The 13,304-nt window shown below is 52.9% G+C and overlaps 1 protein-coding gene across 15 annotated transcripts in view; it reads left to right on the top strand.

The window, feature by feature from the left end:
* Nucleotides 1-13,304, top strand: part of L3MBTL1 (L3MBTL histone methyl-lysine binding protein 1) — a 39,077-nt gene that overhangs the window by 12,892 nt on the left and 12,881 nt on the right. For 8 of the 15 annotated variants that reach the window (XM_019458454.2, XM_019458447.2, XM_019458450.2 and 5 more), the window contains exons 8-19: nucleotides 3,030-3,118; nucleotides 3,639-3,743; nucleotides 4,644-4,779; nucleotides 5,113-5,222; nucleotides 6,393-6,544; nucleotides 6,979-7,055; nucleotides 7,625-7,710; nucleotides 7,910-8,020; nucleotides 8,488-8,602; nucleotides 9,444-9,543; nucleotides 9,727-9,924; nucleotides 10,015-10,064. In XM_019458454.2, the coding sequence (XP_019313999.1) occupies nucleotides 3,030-3,118; nucleotides 3,639-3,743; nucleotides 4,644-4,779; nucleotides 5,113-5,222; nucleotides 6,393-6,544; nucleotides 6,979-7,055; nucleotides 7,625-7,710; nucleotides 7,910-8,020; nucleotides 8,488-8,602; nucleotides 9,444-9,543; nucleotides 9,727-9,924; nucleotides 10,015-10,064 (1,329 nt within the window). Of the gene's footprint in view, nucleotides 1-3,029; nucleotides 3,119-3,638; nucleotides 3,744-4,643; nucleotides 4,780-5,112; nucleotides 5,223-6,392; nucleotides 6,545-6,978; nucleotides 7,056-7,624; nucleotides 7,711-7,909; nucleotides 8,021-8,487; nucleotides 8,603-9,443; nucleotides 9,544-9,726; nucleotides 9,925-10,014; nucleotides 10,065-10,939; nucleotides 12,836-13,304 lie in introns of those variants that run through there. The other 7 variants (XM_019458458.2, XM_019458460.2, XM_019458459.2 and 4 more) reach the window with 5 other exon arrangements.

Here is a 13,304-nt window from a genome sequence, read left to right as displayed (position 1 = left end):
GTAAATCAGAAGCCAATGTGGACATAAAGCAAAGAAAGAAATGATTTTTATTTTAGAGCTATTCTGGCAATAGACTGAATCTGAGGCAGAGAGATCAGTCCAGGGGCTCTTGAACCAGGCTCAAAGTGAGACCAACAGTGAGCATAGAGAGAGATGGGGATAGGTTCGAGAGACAGGTAGAAGTTGGAGTCAGCAGAACTCAGGGACTGAAGGAGGCTGGGCATGAAAAAAGAGACATAAAGGATCCCTCTCATGTTCCTGGCTTATGTGACTGAATGGATACTCGTGCCATCGACCAGGATGGACTAGACTGAGAAGACCACAGCTTTGGCAGAGAAGTTATGAATTTGGTTTTGGACAGCTTGAGCTAGCTGAAGAAACTGCTAGTCAAGAGCATCTAGTCTAAGGAAGCAGGAATAAGCAAAGGAGCATTTCTGGAAGTCAAAAGAGGATGAGTACCACAGCTGGCCTATGCGGTACCTTGACACACATTGTAAACAGGTGCCCTTTCTGAGCAGACCCAATTAGAAAAAGGCAACCTTTTTTCACAGTAGACTTAGCCACATGGCTCGGCAAGGAGCCTAGGCTGGATTTCAGCCCATTCACCCTCTTGGCTGGGCACCTGTGTACAGTGTGCATACTGTACAACTGTACGCAGAAGCGTTGGGACTCATCTGGTCTTGAGGATGTAGCTAACAGCTCAGCCTGTTGTTCACCATGGGAAAAGGATGCAGGAAACCAGAGGAGGCTGGGGCTTGGTCAGGGAGGAGACGTCGAGTCATTACTGAAGGGTTTAGTAGTCGGACCTCTCTCCACTGGATTCCATTTCTCATCTCTTTTCTCATCTGTGAAAAGGATTACCATGAGTCCTACCTATCTCCTTGAGACATTGTGTGAAGATTAAAGGGGACCACATATGTGAGGTCTCTGAGGCATCCCTGTACCCCCAGTTTCTGGCACCAGCCTTGGCACACAGGAAGCCCCACTCAGTGGTGAAGCCTTCACTCAGTGGTGAAGGAATGGTTAAGGGAAATGGAAATGGTGGTGATGGTAAACTGTAAAGTCGATATACCTGTTATGCATTGTGACTAGTGAGAGAATGCAGATAATAAAGGGTTAGGGAGGCAAGTGTCATGGTTGGGGGTTGGAAGGGTAAGACACAGAAGATGGGGAGGCCAGAGGTCTCTACTGTGGCCTGGGCAGCAGAGGGGGGGTGTCTTAGAGCTTGGCCACATTGGAGTGTGGCTGAGGGGAGAAGAACTTAGAGTTAGGAGCCCAGGAGGGGCAGAGCTTCCTGAGGTGAGAAGTCCAACAAGTGGCTCATGTACGGTTTAGGAAGAGTGAGAAGTGAGAACGTCTGGGGAGAAAGTCTCAGGGGTTGTGAAGGGCTGGTGATAATAGTGGTGATTTGGAAAAAGTGAAGAGGTATTATGCAGGATAACGTAGAACGGCAGTGGCAAGACGCGGGGAGACGATGCCAGGCCTGGCGTCCCAAAGCCTACTCTCTCCTCCCTTGGCATGCTCTGTAAGTCTGGATAAAGGCCAAGTGGGAGAACTGAGGATTTCTTGAGGGAACACAAGTGATGTGTTCAAGGGACAATCCAGGTTTCACTCAGGACAGAGGGTAGTGGGAAGAGATGTACTCTGGGTTGGTGTGTAGGTGTAGATCTCTGAGACAGTCTGATGGCTTGGTTGATCAGTTGATGAAGAAAAGACTTGCTTTGGCCCAGCTGGGTCAGATGGTGGGGATCTCAAGGCTCAGTACAGTGGCCAGGGAACTTAGGCAGCTCCTAGGGAGATGCTTCTAGCCACTGCGGTTCCAGCTAAAGAAGAAAAGCTTCTTCCTGAGTAACAAATCACTCCACATCTGAATGATCCAGGGCAGTAGCCAAGAGAGCCAGAGCATGGCAGAGCTAGAATCCAGATCAGACAGACTTCATGGAACCCTAGGAAGACCAGTAACACAAGACCAGCACTTTGCATTTCAAGAAGATCTTTTACTCACAGCATTTCATTTCCTTCTGCAAATGACTCCCTGTGGTAGATGAAGTTGTCTGCATATCTTAGATGACAAAATTGAGTCAGTGAAGTTTCTAGAAGAAGCTGGAGCTATTTACCCAAGGGATATGAATTGATTTTTGCAGGTTTTTGCCTCTTTCATTATCTGTAGCCTTCAGCTAAAGGCAGCTCAGGCTGACCTTGTGAGCCTACCTTACACATCGCCACCTATTCTAGTCTTTAAAGGATGTTTCTCTCTGTTCTGGAGGCCTGGTCTCCATCTTACACTAACCTGAAGGTCCCGTAGGGAAATTTCTCTCCCTCTCCCCAGGAGGGATCTCCTCTGGAGATTCCTAACCACAGTGTGTGTGTGTGTGTGTGTGTGTGTGTGTGTGTGTGTGTGTGTGCGTGCGCGCACGTGCGCACACAGGTGCGTGCACACATGGCATGTGTATGTCAAGGAGGACCATGGAATCAGTCTGTACTCTGTGGGCATACTAAGCACACATATAACATACTTGTGTATCTGTGTGTACCTGTGTGTGTTTAGAGGAAGAAGATTCGAAAAAAGAGAGTTTCTCATTTCTGTGTGACCTTGCTCCTCCGTTTCTTCCTCCTTCCATGGTTTCTGTCTCATTTCTCTTTTTCCTCTTCTATCCCTGTGAGCTTAGGTGGCACTGTGATGAATTCCTCTGGCTCAGGACTTGTCACTGGGCTTTGTCAGAAAACTGAGTCCCTCTGTGGGACCTCAATTTAATTGCTAAATAATCCAAAGTACTTTTGCTGACAGTGGTCTGGGGATGAGGGTGGGGCAGACAGAATTGGGTGCAGCCCCGCCTGAGACTGAGTCTCCCCTGAAGTCTGAACCCCTGCTGTCCGGTGTTGGCATGGCTGGGAGGGCCCAGAGGGCAGCATGTGATCATAGACAAAGGTTTGTTTTGGAGGTAAGGTAGAGTTGAGTCAGGGGAAACTCAGGAGAAGAATCTATCGGGAGCAGTCCAGAGGTTAGTCTGTCTGTCTCCTGTCCACAGCATCAGGGGAGAAGAAGGAAGGCTGGTCGTGGGAGCCCTACCTGGAGGAGCAGAAGGCTGTCACCGCCCCTGTCAGCCTCTTCCAGGACGTGAGTCAGGCAATTTCTACCTAGGAAGAGCTTGCATACCCAGTCCAGGAACTCACCACCAACCTCAGACCTTCTGGTGTTCTGTGTGTCTGATATCCCTCAAAAGACTGGTAGAATGGAAGGGGGAGAAGCTGGTTAGGGTCCCAGAGTAGAGAAGGGCTCACTCTTGAGAGGCGCCCAGGATAGGAGGAAGTAGAGAGGTGGGACCCTGGCTCACCCATCACTGGACCTGTGGACTTTTGAATCCTGGTACCTTCTGCTCAGTTCTTGTATGCGGATCTCTCTATGACTTGGGTAAGAGCAAGCCCTTAAATCCAGCCCTGACTTAGCCCACATTTTTCAGAGGACCTGGGAGCTAGTGTGTCCTGCTGTGGATCCCTGCACTAAAGATTCCCACATAAGCTACCACTTTGGTAATACCAGGCGGGTGGGGTCTAAAGGCAGCTCCTTCACCCCAAGCCCACTAGGCAAGGCTAAGGCTGGATGGAGGCTGGGTCCTCTCCAATCTGTGCGTTGACAGTACCAGGCGGTCACTCATAATAAGAATGGCTTCAGACTGGGCATGAAGTTGGAAGGCATCGACCCTCAACACCCGTCCATGTACTTCATCCTCACAGTGGCTGAGGTGAGCTGAGACTTGCTCCCGTATTCTGGTGATGTCTCTCTGGGTAGCCTGATGGGGACTGCTAGGGACATGGAGGTCCTGACTCAGATGACGGAGACACTGCCCTGCCCTCAGAAAGCACCCAGTCTTTAGGGGGTTATGGTGGAACCCACCGAAAGCTAAAATAGGAACAAAACCTAAATATTGGGCGTGGAGACATTACTGAATGGTGCATCCTGCAGTGCTGGGGGAGCCTGAGGAGGAGGGATCCCGAGGGCAGAGGTGTTGACATGAGTCCAACCATGATCTCGTCCTCTGGGAGCTCACACTTGTGTGGGAATCAGCCAGATAAACACATCAGCAGCTTACCACACGGGGCAGCAGATGTGAGCAGGGCAGCCCCAAGGGGGCAAGAGGAGCTTCATAGAGGAAAGGCCTCCAGCCAAGCGTTGAGGGATAAATTGTGAGTGAGTAGGTGTTCCAGGCAGAAGAAGCAAAAGTCATGGGCATAGAACAGGGAGCCAAGTTCAAGGAGCTGCCATCAGCTCAGTGAGGTCACAGCAGTGTGAGGGGGGAGCAGTGAGAGATGGTAGCAGAACGAAGGGTCATCAGGGGCCCTCTGAACAGGCCTGAGCCTCGGTAGGTGCCCTTGTGGTTCTGTCCAGGGCTTAAAAGGGCAGGAGGATGTCCTAGACTCTGCCTGTCTCACATGCAGACTCGGCTCATGAGTACATGATCTGTCCTCAGTGCAGGATGGGAGAGTGTGGGGCAAGGTTCAGGATGGGGGGAAGAGTGGTGGGCTGGGGAACTTGCTAGCGTTCGAGACCCTTGAGACCACCAGGCTGGGCCAGGAGAGGTGAGGGAGAGGGAGTGGGAGTCTGCTGGCATCAGAGTCCCTGTGATTCCCCCTGATGGGGCTAGGTGTGTGGCTACCGCCTACGTCTACACTTCGATGGGTATTCCGAGTGCCATGACTTCTGGATCAATGCCAACTCCCCTGACATTCATCCCGCTGGCTGGTTTGAGAAGACTGGGCACAAACTGCAGCCCCCCAAAGGTAAGGCCTAGCCAGGTTGGTCACAGTGAGGCAGTGAGCCCTCAGACCCATTGGTTCTTCCCTGTGGGACCTTCTCCCCTGTTCCCCGTTCCACCACTAGCCTCTTTTAATCTCATCCTGCTGTGACTAGGCCCCAGGGCTTCTGCTTTGCCCTTGCCCTTGGAATGACAACCCGGGTCATGTCCCACCTCAGCAGGGTCTCCCTGGGCAGGTTCTTGAGGGTTGGGAGGTCCTTGGGCTTTCCTGATTCTGCTGCTTCAGCGCGGGGTGTCCTCGTGATGGCCCAGCCTCTGTCTTCACGGTGCTCTGTTCTTCCCCGCCTGAGGGGCCTAGGTTACAAGGAGGAGGAGTTCAGCTGGAGCCAGTACCTGCGCAGCACAAGAGCTCAGGCCGCCCCCAAGCACCTGTTTGTGAACCAGAGCCACGTGAGTGGCCCCGAGCAAGTGAGAGCGTATTCCCACCCTCTGGGACAGAATCCCAGCAGAAGAGAGCTCATCTACCAGTGCTCTCAGCTCACACCAAATGGGAGGGGCGCTCTGGGCAGGCTGAGGGCCAGAGGGAGACCTGGTTATGGGGTCTGCCCAGGTTCCCCTCCTCCCTACCGCAGAAACCCTGTCCTCCGGGCACCCACCATCTCAGCCTGGGCACTGGGATGCCACTGTCCTTATTTCTTGCATCGGTTTGCTCTGCAGACCTGGGGGTAAGGTCCAAGCCTCTGTTCTGGGAGCTTGCTTTTTCCTTCCTTTTGACCAACACCGCGACTCTCCCATTTAGTCCCAACGTTCACTCCTTGTCTTTTTCTCTGTTCAAGGCAGCTGGCAACTGTATCCAGCAGTCAAAGTAGCTCCTAATCTCCAGCTAGAAGTCCGCAAGATTTAGGGAACCCCCATTAAAATTGTTACCAGGTCAAGAGTGCAGGGTCCCCAGGGGTCAGGGCGTCCACCATGCCATTCAGGCAGTTACTCTCCCGCCCGGGTCTGGCCCCACAGACCATACCTACAGGTTCCCAGTGACTGGTGGGGTTCTGCCTGCTATTATGAAAGGGAATGCAGACTTTTAAGTCAAACTGTTTAAATCCCGGTCCCACCATTGACTAGCACTGTGGTCCTGCGCAAATTATGTAATCTATAAAATGGAGATGATCATACTTACCTCCACAGGGTTGTTGCAAAGGTCAAAGGAGGTGATGGCTTTTGAAGCTTACGCCCAATGGATGTTCTTCCTCCCCTCTCCCTGCCTCACGACAGCTTCTCCCTCCCAGCACCCGCTAGTGACCCAGCCACCTCAATGCAAGCTAGGCCAGGCTGGTCTGTGTAGGAGAGGCTTAGACTCAACCAGACAGACTCTCTGGGTGAATGCGTGGTTTTCTGCCTGTCTCTCATCTTCCACCACAGTGAGGCTTCCTTCCTTGGAGGCCACAAGTTCCCAAGTGGCTCAGGGTTGGGGTTATGATTCTGCCCTGGAAGGACCCTCTTTCTCAGCCTGTTTCTCCCGTGCCCCCTACCCTACCCCACCCCAGGCATAACTCCTGGAGAACCTACTCCTTCCTTTGCCAGTGGGTTCTGGGTTAGTGCTAGCCAGCCTGTTATGGCAGCCTCTCTTCTTGCCCACAGAGTCCCCCACCCCTGGGCTTCCAGGTGGGCATGAAGCTGGAAGCTGTTGACCGCATGAACCCGTCCCTTGTCTGTGTGGCCAGTGTGACCGACGTGGTGGACAGCCGCTTCCTGGTGCACTTTGACAACTGGGATGATACTTATGACTACTGGTAGTGGGAGGGCCCAGACTTGGCCGGGGTCGGTGGAGGGGGGGGGGGGCGGTGGTGGTGAGGGGATGGTGGAGGCAGGAGGCAATACTTTCAGACCTCAGGCACCATGTAACCCCAACCTGGTCCTGACATTGATATTTGCTCCGGGGCATCACGGACTGTCCTGTGGCTTTGATCTATATCATAAGAAATACAATGCAAAATTAAATGTTTCATCCTAAAAATACCAAGGTTAGGATGAGCAAACCTGTGATTCATGATTTTCCCTTATACGTTATGGTAGTCTTAGAGTTTGTAGTTAATGCTACAGTTTTCTGACTTCATCAGCCATCTGTGTAGCTCTCACTAAGCAGTAGAATGAGGGTGGGCACTGGAGCTGTGCTGTCATAGGCCTCAAAGTGTCACTTGGGACAGTGAAGTATTCTTGGTTTCAGGTGTGATCCCAGCAGCCCCTACATCCACCCGGTGGGCTGGTGCCAGAAGCAAGGAAAGCCCCTCACCCCTCCACAAGGTGACCCTGCAGCCTGAGCAAATGCCCCTTTCCAGGCCTGGCCCCACAGCCCTCCTCCTGATCCTTTACCTCAGTAGCTGGGTCTTTAGGGTCTGGGTGAGGGGACAGATGTATCCTGGAGCCTCATCGTCTTTGCCTGGGAGTTGAGAAACCTTTGATTTAAGGAGAGACCTGTCAACCCCTGACTCTGTTGAGGTTTAAAGGAAGAAAGTTAGACGACCCCCCTCAGCAAGGGAGCAGGAATGCAGAGCAGAGAAAGTGTGTCCTTTCTTTCAGAGTATTACTCTGATCCACACACAGGAGAGGTTCAGACGGGGCTGGGCTTGAGCTGGAGCAGCAGGACCAAGAAGGGGGAAGGGGGGCCAGCGTTCCCAGACAGCCCTGTGAACTGCTTGGTGATATGCTTGGTTCCGGCTAGCACCCTTCTGCCTCAGGAGCCCCTGCCAGCAGCTGGCTCTGGTGGTGTTGGGGGGATTGTACCCCGTCTGTTCTCCGGGTCCTGTTTGGGGAGAGAGAACTTCCCCTAGTGTGCCACAGTGCCTAGACATTGCTCTCATCCTCTCCTCCAGACTACCCAGACCCTGACAGCTTCTGTTGGGAGAAATATCTGGAAGAAACCGGGGCCTCTGCTGTGCCTACCTGGGCCTTCAAGGTGGTGAGTCAGCTTTCTCTGCCCCCAGAGCTGACCTCTGGGAAGGCATGGAGCACTTGGCCAGCCACATGGAATGGAGGCCAAGTGGAGTGCTCCCCCTTTGGCAGGCCACAATTTCCAAGTCACAGCAGTTGGGCTCCTTTCTTGGGACCTCAGCTCTACTGAGCTAGGCCTTGGCCTGAAGGCTGCTGTCCCCCTGCAGCGACCCCCACACAGCTTCCTGGTCAACATGAAGCTGGAGGCCGTGGACCGCAGGAACCCAGCCCTGATTCGTGTGGCCAGCGTGGAGGATGTGGAGGACCATCGGATAAAGGTGGCTCCGGGCCCCTCAGGCCAGGGGAGTGGACAGGCTGTTTGGGCAGGAATTCTGTGGACTGGTTAGAGGTCAAGGGCGTGGCACGAGTCAGACATAAGGGAGGCCACAGGTTGTGGGAAGGGAGCTCTACATTTGAGGGCGAAGATCTGGGGTCAAACTTTAGCCTCATCCAGAGTGAGCTTGGGCAAGTCATTTCCCCTCTCTGAGCCTATAAAGTGGGCCTAATGATCCTTTTCCTGTGTGTGGATTGATGGGAGATGCCAGTAACTTAATGAGTGAAGCCCTTGGAAAAAGTGGTGGTGGAGGTGGATTCTGGTGAGGTTGGTGCCTTGGTTCTTCCAATCCAGGATCTTGCTTCTGACAGGCCCCAAGGACGTGGAGAGCCTCACTGGAGCCTGGAGGTCCTCCTGGCTGAGCTGGGCTCCATGAGGAATACCTGACCTCCAAGGGCCTTCCCTCTGCAGCTCCACTTTGATGGCTGGAGTCACGCCTATGACTTCTGGATTGATGCCGACCATCCCGACATCCACCCTGCAGGCTGGTGCTCCAAGACAGGGCATCCTCTGCAGCCTCCTCTCCGTGTGTACCTTTTGGACCTTCTGACCCTTCTCCTACTGATGTCCACCTCAACCCCACAAGCTCTGACAGTCCCCTTCCTGCAGCTTGCCCAGGGGATTCTGACTGTGCACACATGAACCCTAGTGCCTACAGTGAGCTCTGGAATCCCGCATTTCCCCTGCCTCAGCGGTCTCTGCCACACTGAGCCGTTGTTGGGTTTAGGGTACTGAGATGTGCAGGGCGAGCTCGCTTGGGAGCATGTACCTAGGAGGGAGTTATGCACCCAGGGAGTTCTCTCAGCATCCACCAGAGCCACACAGAGCAGACGTTATGTTTGCTGAGGAAAGCAGGTTTCTTTAAATAAAATCCTGGTCTCTGCAGGTAGGGTTGGAGGTCAGGTCACTGCACCACTCAGTTCCAAGTCACGTCGGGTATTGATCCTTCTCAGTTATTCTCCAAATCTGAGTAGGGCCTAAAGAAAGTTACTAACGCCTTGAGAATGAAACAGGGAAACAGAATAACATGAACCTATCTGATGCAGCTTCTCAGGTACAGCTGTGCCTACACCAGCTCTGAGTTGATCTTCTCCCAGAGGGTTTTCCTTCTCTCAGGGGCAGAGATCATGGCCTGAGGTTTGAACAGAGTATATGAGAGCCAAGCCCTCATTCTCCAAAGAGGGGCAGATACCCAGTAGCAGGAAATGATGTCACAGTCTAGGTTAGGGCCCCTGTAGCTGAGGAACTCGCTCCTAGTTCTAACCTTCCCCCTAGAAACTGTTCCTTCCCTGCCCTCCATCCCCTCATCTCACACCACCACCCCTGCCAAGGACGTTGTGCTGACTCTTTTCTTCCTGGTGCCCCAGGACCCAGAGAGCCCAGCTCTGCCTCCCCTGGGGGCTGTCCCCCTCTCAGCTATCGGAGCCTGCCACACACCAGGACCTCCAAGTACAACTTTCACCACCGGTGAGTGAAGGGCCCCTGCTGAGACCCCCAGGCCTTGTTCAGAGAGGGGCTTTTTTAACCTGCTGTGTGCAGCCAATCGGGGTTCACCAGGACACTCTCCCAATGGGACCAGAGTTGGGAAGGGCTCAGTGGGAACAAGCATATTCAACCCAGCTTATGCCACCTTCTTCTTCGCTTCCCCAGGAAGTGCCCCACTCCTGGTTGTGATGGTTCTGGTCACGTCACAGGCAAGTTCACAGCTCACCATTGCCTCTCAGGCTGCCCACTGGCTGAGAGGAACCAGAATCGGCTGAAGGCGGAGCTGTCCGACACAGAGGCCTCGGCCCGTAAGAGGAACCTCTCAGGCTTCTCCCTAAGGAAGAAGCCTCGCCATCATGGCCGGTGCGGAGGGCAAGGGTGCAGGGCCTCGTGTCCTCTTGGGCCAGGCCAGGCACTGATTCCCTGCCACGGACCCGGTTCCTCTCTCTCCAGGATTGGACGCCCTCCAAAGTATCGGAAGATCCCGCAAGAAGATTTCCCAAGTAAGTCCTGGGTCATCTACTCCCATGCCCTCCACAAGGTGTTCACAGTGAGTGCTTAGTAATTGGTGGGATGAGTCACTAGGGGGACCTAGAGGGGGCAACTGGAAGGGAGGCCTCCTCTTCCTCTCGGGCACTTGCAGAGCATAGAGCAGCGGCAAGAACACAGGGGTGACCATGGGTTCCAGTCCCGCTTCTCCCGTGGCCTTGCTGTGGGTCTGCAGAAGGGACTCTGAGCCTCTTTGGGCCTCTGGTTCTCCACTGTGCAGCAGGAGGATGCCCCCCAGCCCCATTCCCCTTGATTCTAGGCCTCCTGGGAGGGAGGCCATGGCTTTCACTTTCTAGCTGTGTGACCTTAAGCAAATCGCTTCATATCTCTGAGTCTCAGTCTCATTTGAAGACATGAGTAATACTTTCAAGTGTCAAGTACCTGAAATAATAGTAGTTACCAGTACTGTTTACTGAGCACCTACTACGGGCCACGCACTGTTGCAGGTGCCATACGTATACTGTCGCTGACCCTCTCAGGCATCCTGTAATGTGGATGGCATTCTCTTCTTCTGAGAGAAGAGGAACAGGAGGAGGCTCAGAGGCTGAAGCCACTTGCCCAAGGTCATTCGGCTCATAAGGGGCAGAGCTGGCATTCAAACTCAGAGCTGACTCCTGGTCTGTGCTGCTGGCGTAACAGGCCAGAAGCACCTAGCCCAGATGTCCGTCCACCCCTCGGTCTCCTTTGCCTTAGCTTGGGCGCCACAACCAAGTGTCACAGACTCAGTAGCTTACACAACAGAAATGTATTTTCTCACACTTACAGAGGCTAAAGGTCCAAGATCAGGTATCTGCTAGTTTCTCCTGAGACCTCGCTCCTTGGCTTGCAGGTGGCCGCTCTCTTGCTGAGTGTGTCCTCGCGTGGTCTGCCTTGTATGCGTGTGTCCTCCCAGTGTCTCTCTACATGTGTTCAAGGACCCCCGATTGGAGAAGAGCCCACCCTAACAGCCTTGTTTTAACTTAATCACCTGTTTAAAGACCCATCTCCAAATACAGTTGGCCCTTGAACAACAGCCACTTGAACTGCACACAGTCCTGTAAAAGTAGTTTTTCATGATTTTCTGAATAATGTTTTCTTTTCTCTAGCTACCTTTGTTGTAAGAATATTGTATATAATACATATGACATACAAAATATATGTTAATTGACCATTTATGTCATTGGTAAGGCTTCTAGTCAGCTGTAGGCTATTAGTAGTAAAGTTTTGGGGGAGTCAAAGTTGCACATGGATTTTTGACTGCGTGCGGTGTTGGTGCCCCTAACCCCCACATTATTCAGGGTTAACTGCACAGCCCCATTCAGAGGTACTGGGGGTTGGGCTTCAACATATGCATTTGGGGGAATACGGTTAAGCCCATAACATGCTCCAAAGGGAGGGACAAGGTGACTGAGCCTTCCATTGGGTGACAAATTCATCTTACATCTTGAGGACAGGGCCTGGGGTGCCTGGTGGTTCAGTCACTTAAGCGTCCAACTTCGACTCAGGTCATGATCTTGCAGTTCGTGGGTTCAAGCCCCATGTCAGGCTCTGTGCTGACAGCCTGGAGCCTGCTTCAGATTCTGTGTCTCCCTCTCTCTCTGCCCCTCCCCTGCTCACACTCTGTCTCTCAAAAATAAACAAACATTTAAAAACTTATTTTGTTTTAATTCAGCACAGAGCCTGATACACGGCAGGAGCTCTAGGGATCATGCCTTATTTGAGTTGAATGCATACCGTGTTAAGGCTAGAAGAGACCATGAGAGATAGCCTGGCTCATTGCAGTTTCTGGGCAGGACTTAAGGTGTTCCGGTTCTTCAGGAACAGTCTCTGCAACCCAGATGATCTGTAGCATGGTGGTTAAGAGCACAGCCCTGGACTTGGGCAGCCATTTATGGGCTGTGAGACCTTGGGGAGGGACCCCCTGTCTGAGCCTCAGCTTGCTTATCTGTGCAATGCTGAAAATATGCCCACCTCAAAAGCTGGTAGGAGGCTTCTCATTTAGAGAAGGTCAGGTAAAGGGCTTAGCACAATTATGTACTGGTATTATTAGCCTTGTCTATTGGCTCACCTCTTCTTGCTGCCATTCCATGCTGTCTCCTCCTGGTGGAAACAGACGGCACTTCCTGCGGCTTCAGGCTTGAGTGAGAAGGTGCTTGGCCAGCCTTCAGGCCCTCGGAGTTAGGACTTCTGAGGATGGGACTGCAGTGGGCACCTCTTCTACCCACCCAGGGGACATCTGGCCAGCTTCCACTCCAGGGTCTGGCTCTGGCCACCAGAGGGCGTGTGCCTGTACATTCATTCCAAAAGTATCCGGAGAACTTGGGAAGCTAAATCTTTCCAGAGACTGAGGCTGTGGCCCAGAGAGGGCAAGGAAGGGCTTACCTAATCATCATCATCATCATCATCATCATCATCATCATGCTATAGAATGAATGTTTGTGTCCCCCCAACAAAGTCATATGTTGAAACCTAATCCCCAATGTGATGGTATTTGGAGGTGGGGCCTTTAGGAAATGATCAGGTCAAGAGGGTAGAGCCCTCAGAAATGCGGTTAGTGCCCTTATAAAAGAGACTCCAGAGCCTTCCCTTGTTCCTTCCACCATATGGCAACACAGTGAGAAGTCGGCCATCTGTTAACCAGGGAGTGGGCCTTCACCATATAGTGTATCTGCTGGTGCCTTGATCTTGGACTAACCAGCCTCCAGAACTGTGAGGAGTAAATTTCTGCTGTTTATAAGCCAAAAAAGCAGAAGAACCTGCCCCTAGAAGGCTTGCAGTTAGATAAGGCACCCTGACTGCCTGTGAAAGTTCCCATCCTGGGCTCCGGGGAAGAAGGATTAGGAGCAAAGCTCCCTACAGCCTCTCAGCCTTGTCCCTCACCTGGTTCCTGGAGAACCAGAAAGAGGACTTGAAACAGGAGGCCAAGGCTGTGGCCGGGCAGATGAAGTGCTTGTGGTGGTAACTGTCAGGAGAGATCCCGGCTGTGCTGCAGGCAAGTGCTGAGAGCAGGTGGAGCCGGGGGAGCAGCAGGTGCTTCACGGTGCGGAAGGCTGGGCTGTTTGTGGAGTGTGGCCCAGAGCTTGGGTCTGATAAGCAGACATGGCGGCAGGCGGCAGGCCGAGCTACAGAGAGCAGCCCGTGGGGCTGGTGACAGGATCCCAGAGGCTCCGAGAGTGACTGGAAGTGCAGAGGAGTCAGGGTGAAAGGCTGAAGCT

Source organism: Panthera pardus, unplaced genomic scaffold, assembly GCF_024362965.1.
Source record: "Panthera pardus isolate Hobbes unplaced genomic scaffold, ASM2436296v1 HiC_scaffold_25, whole genome shotgun sequence".
NCBI classification, from domain to species: Eukaryota; Metazoa; Chordata; class Mammalia; order Carnivora; family Felidae; genus Panthera; species Panthera pardus.
This window is presented reverse-complemented; position numbering and strand designations above follow the sequence as displayed.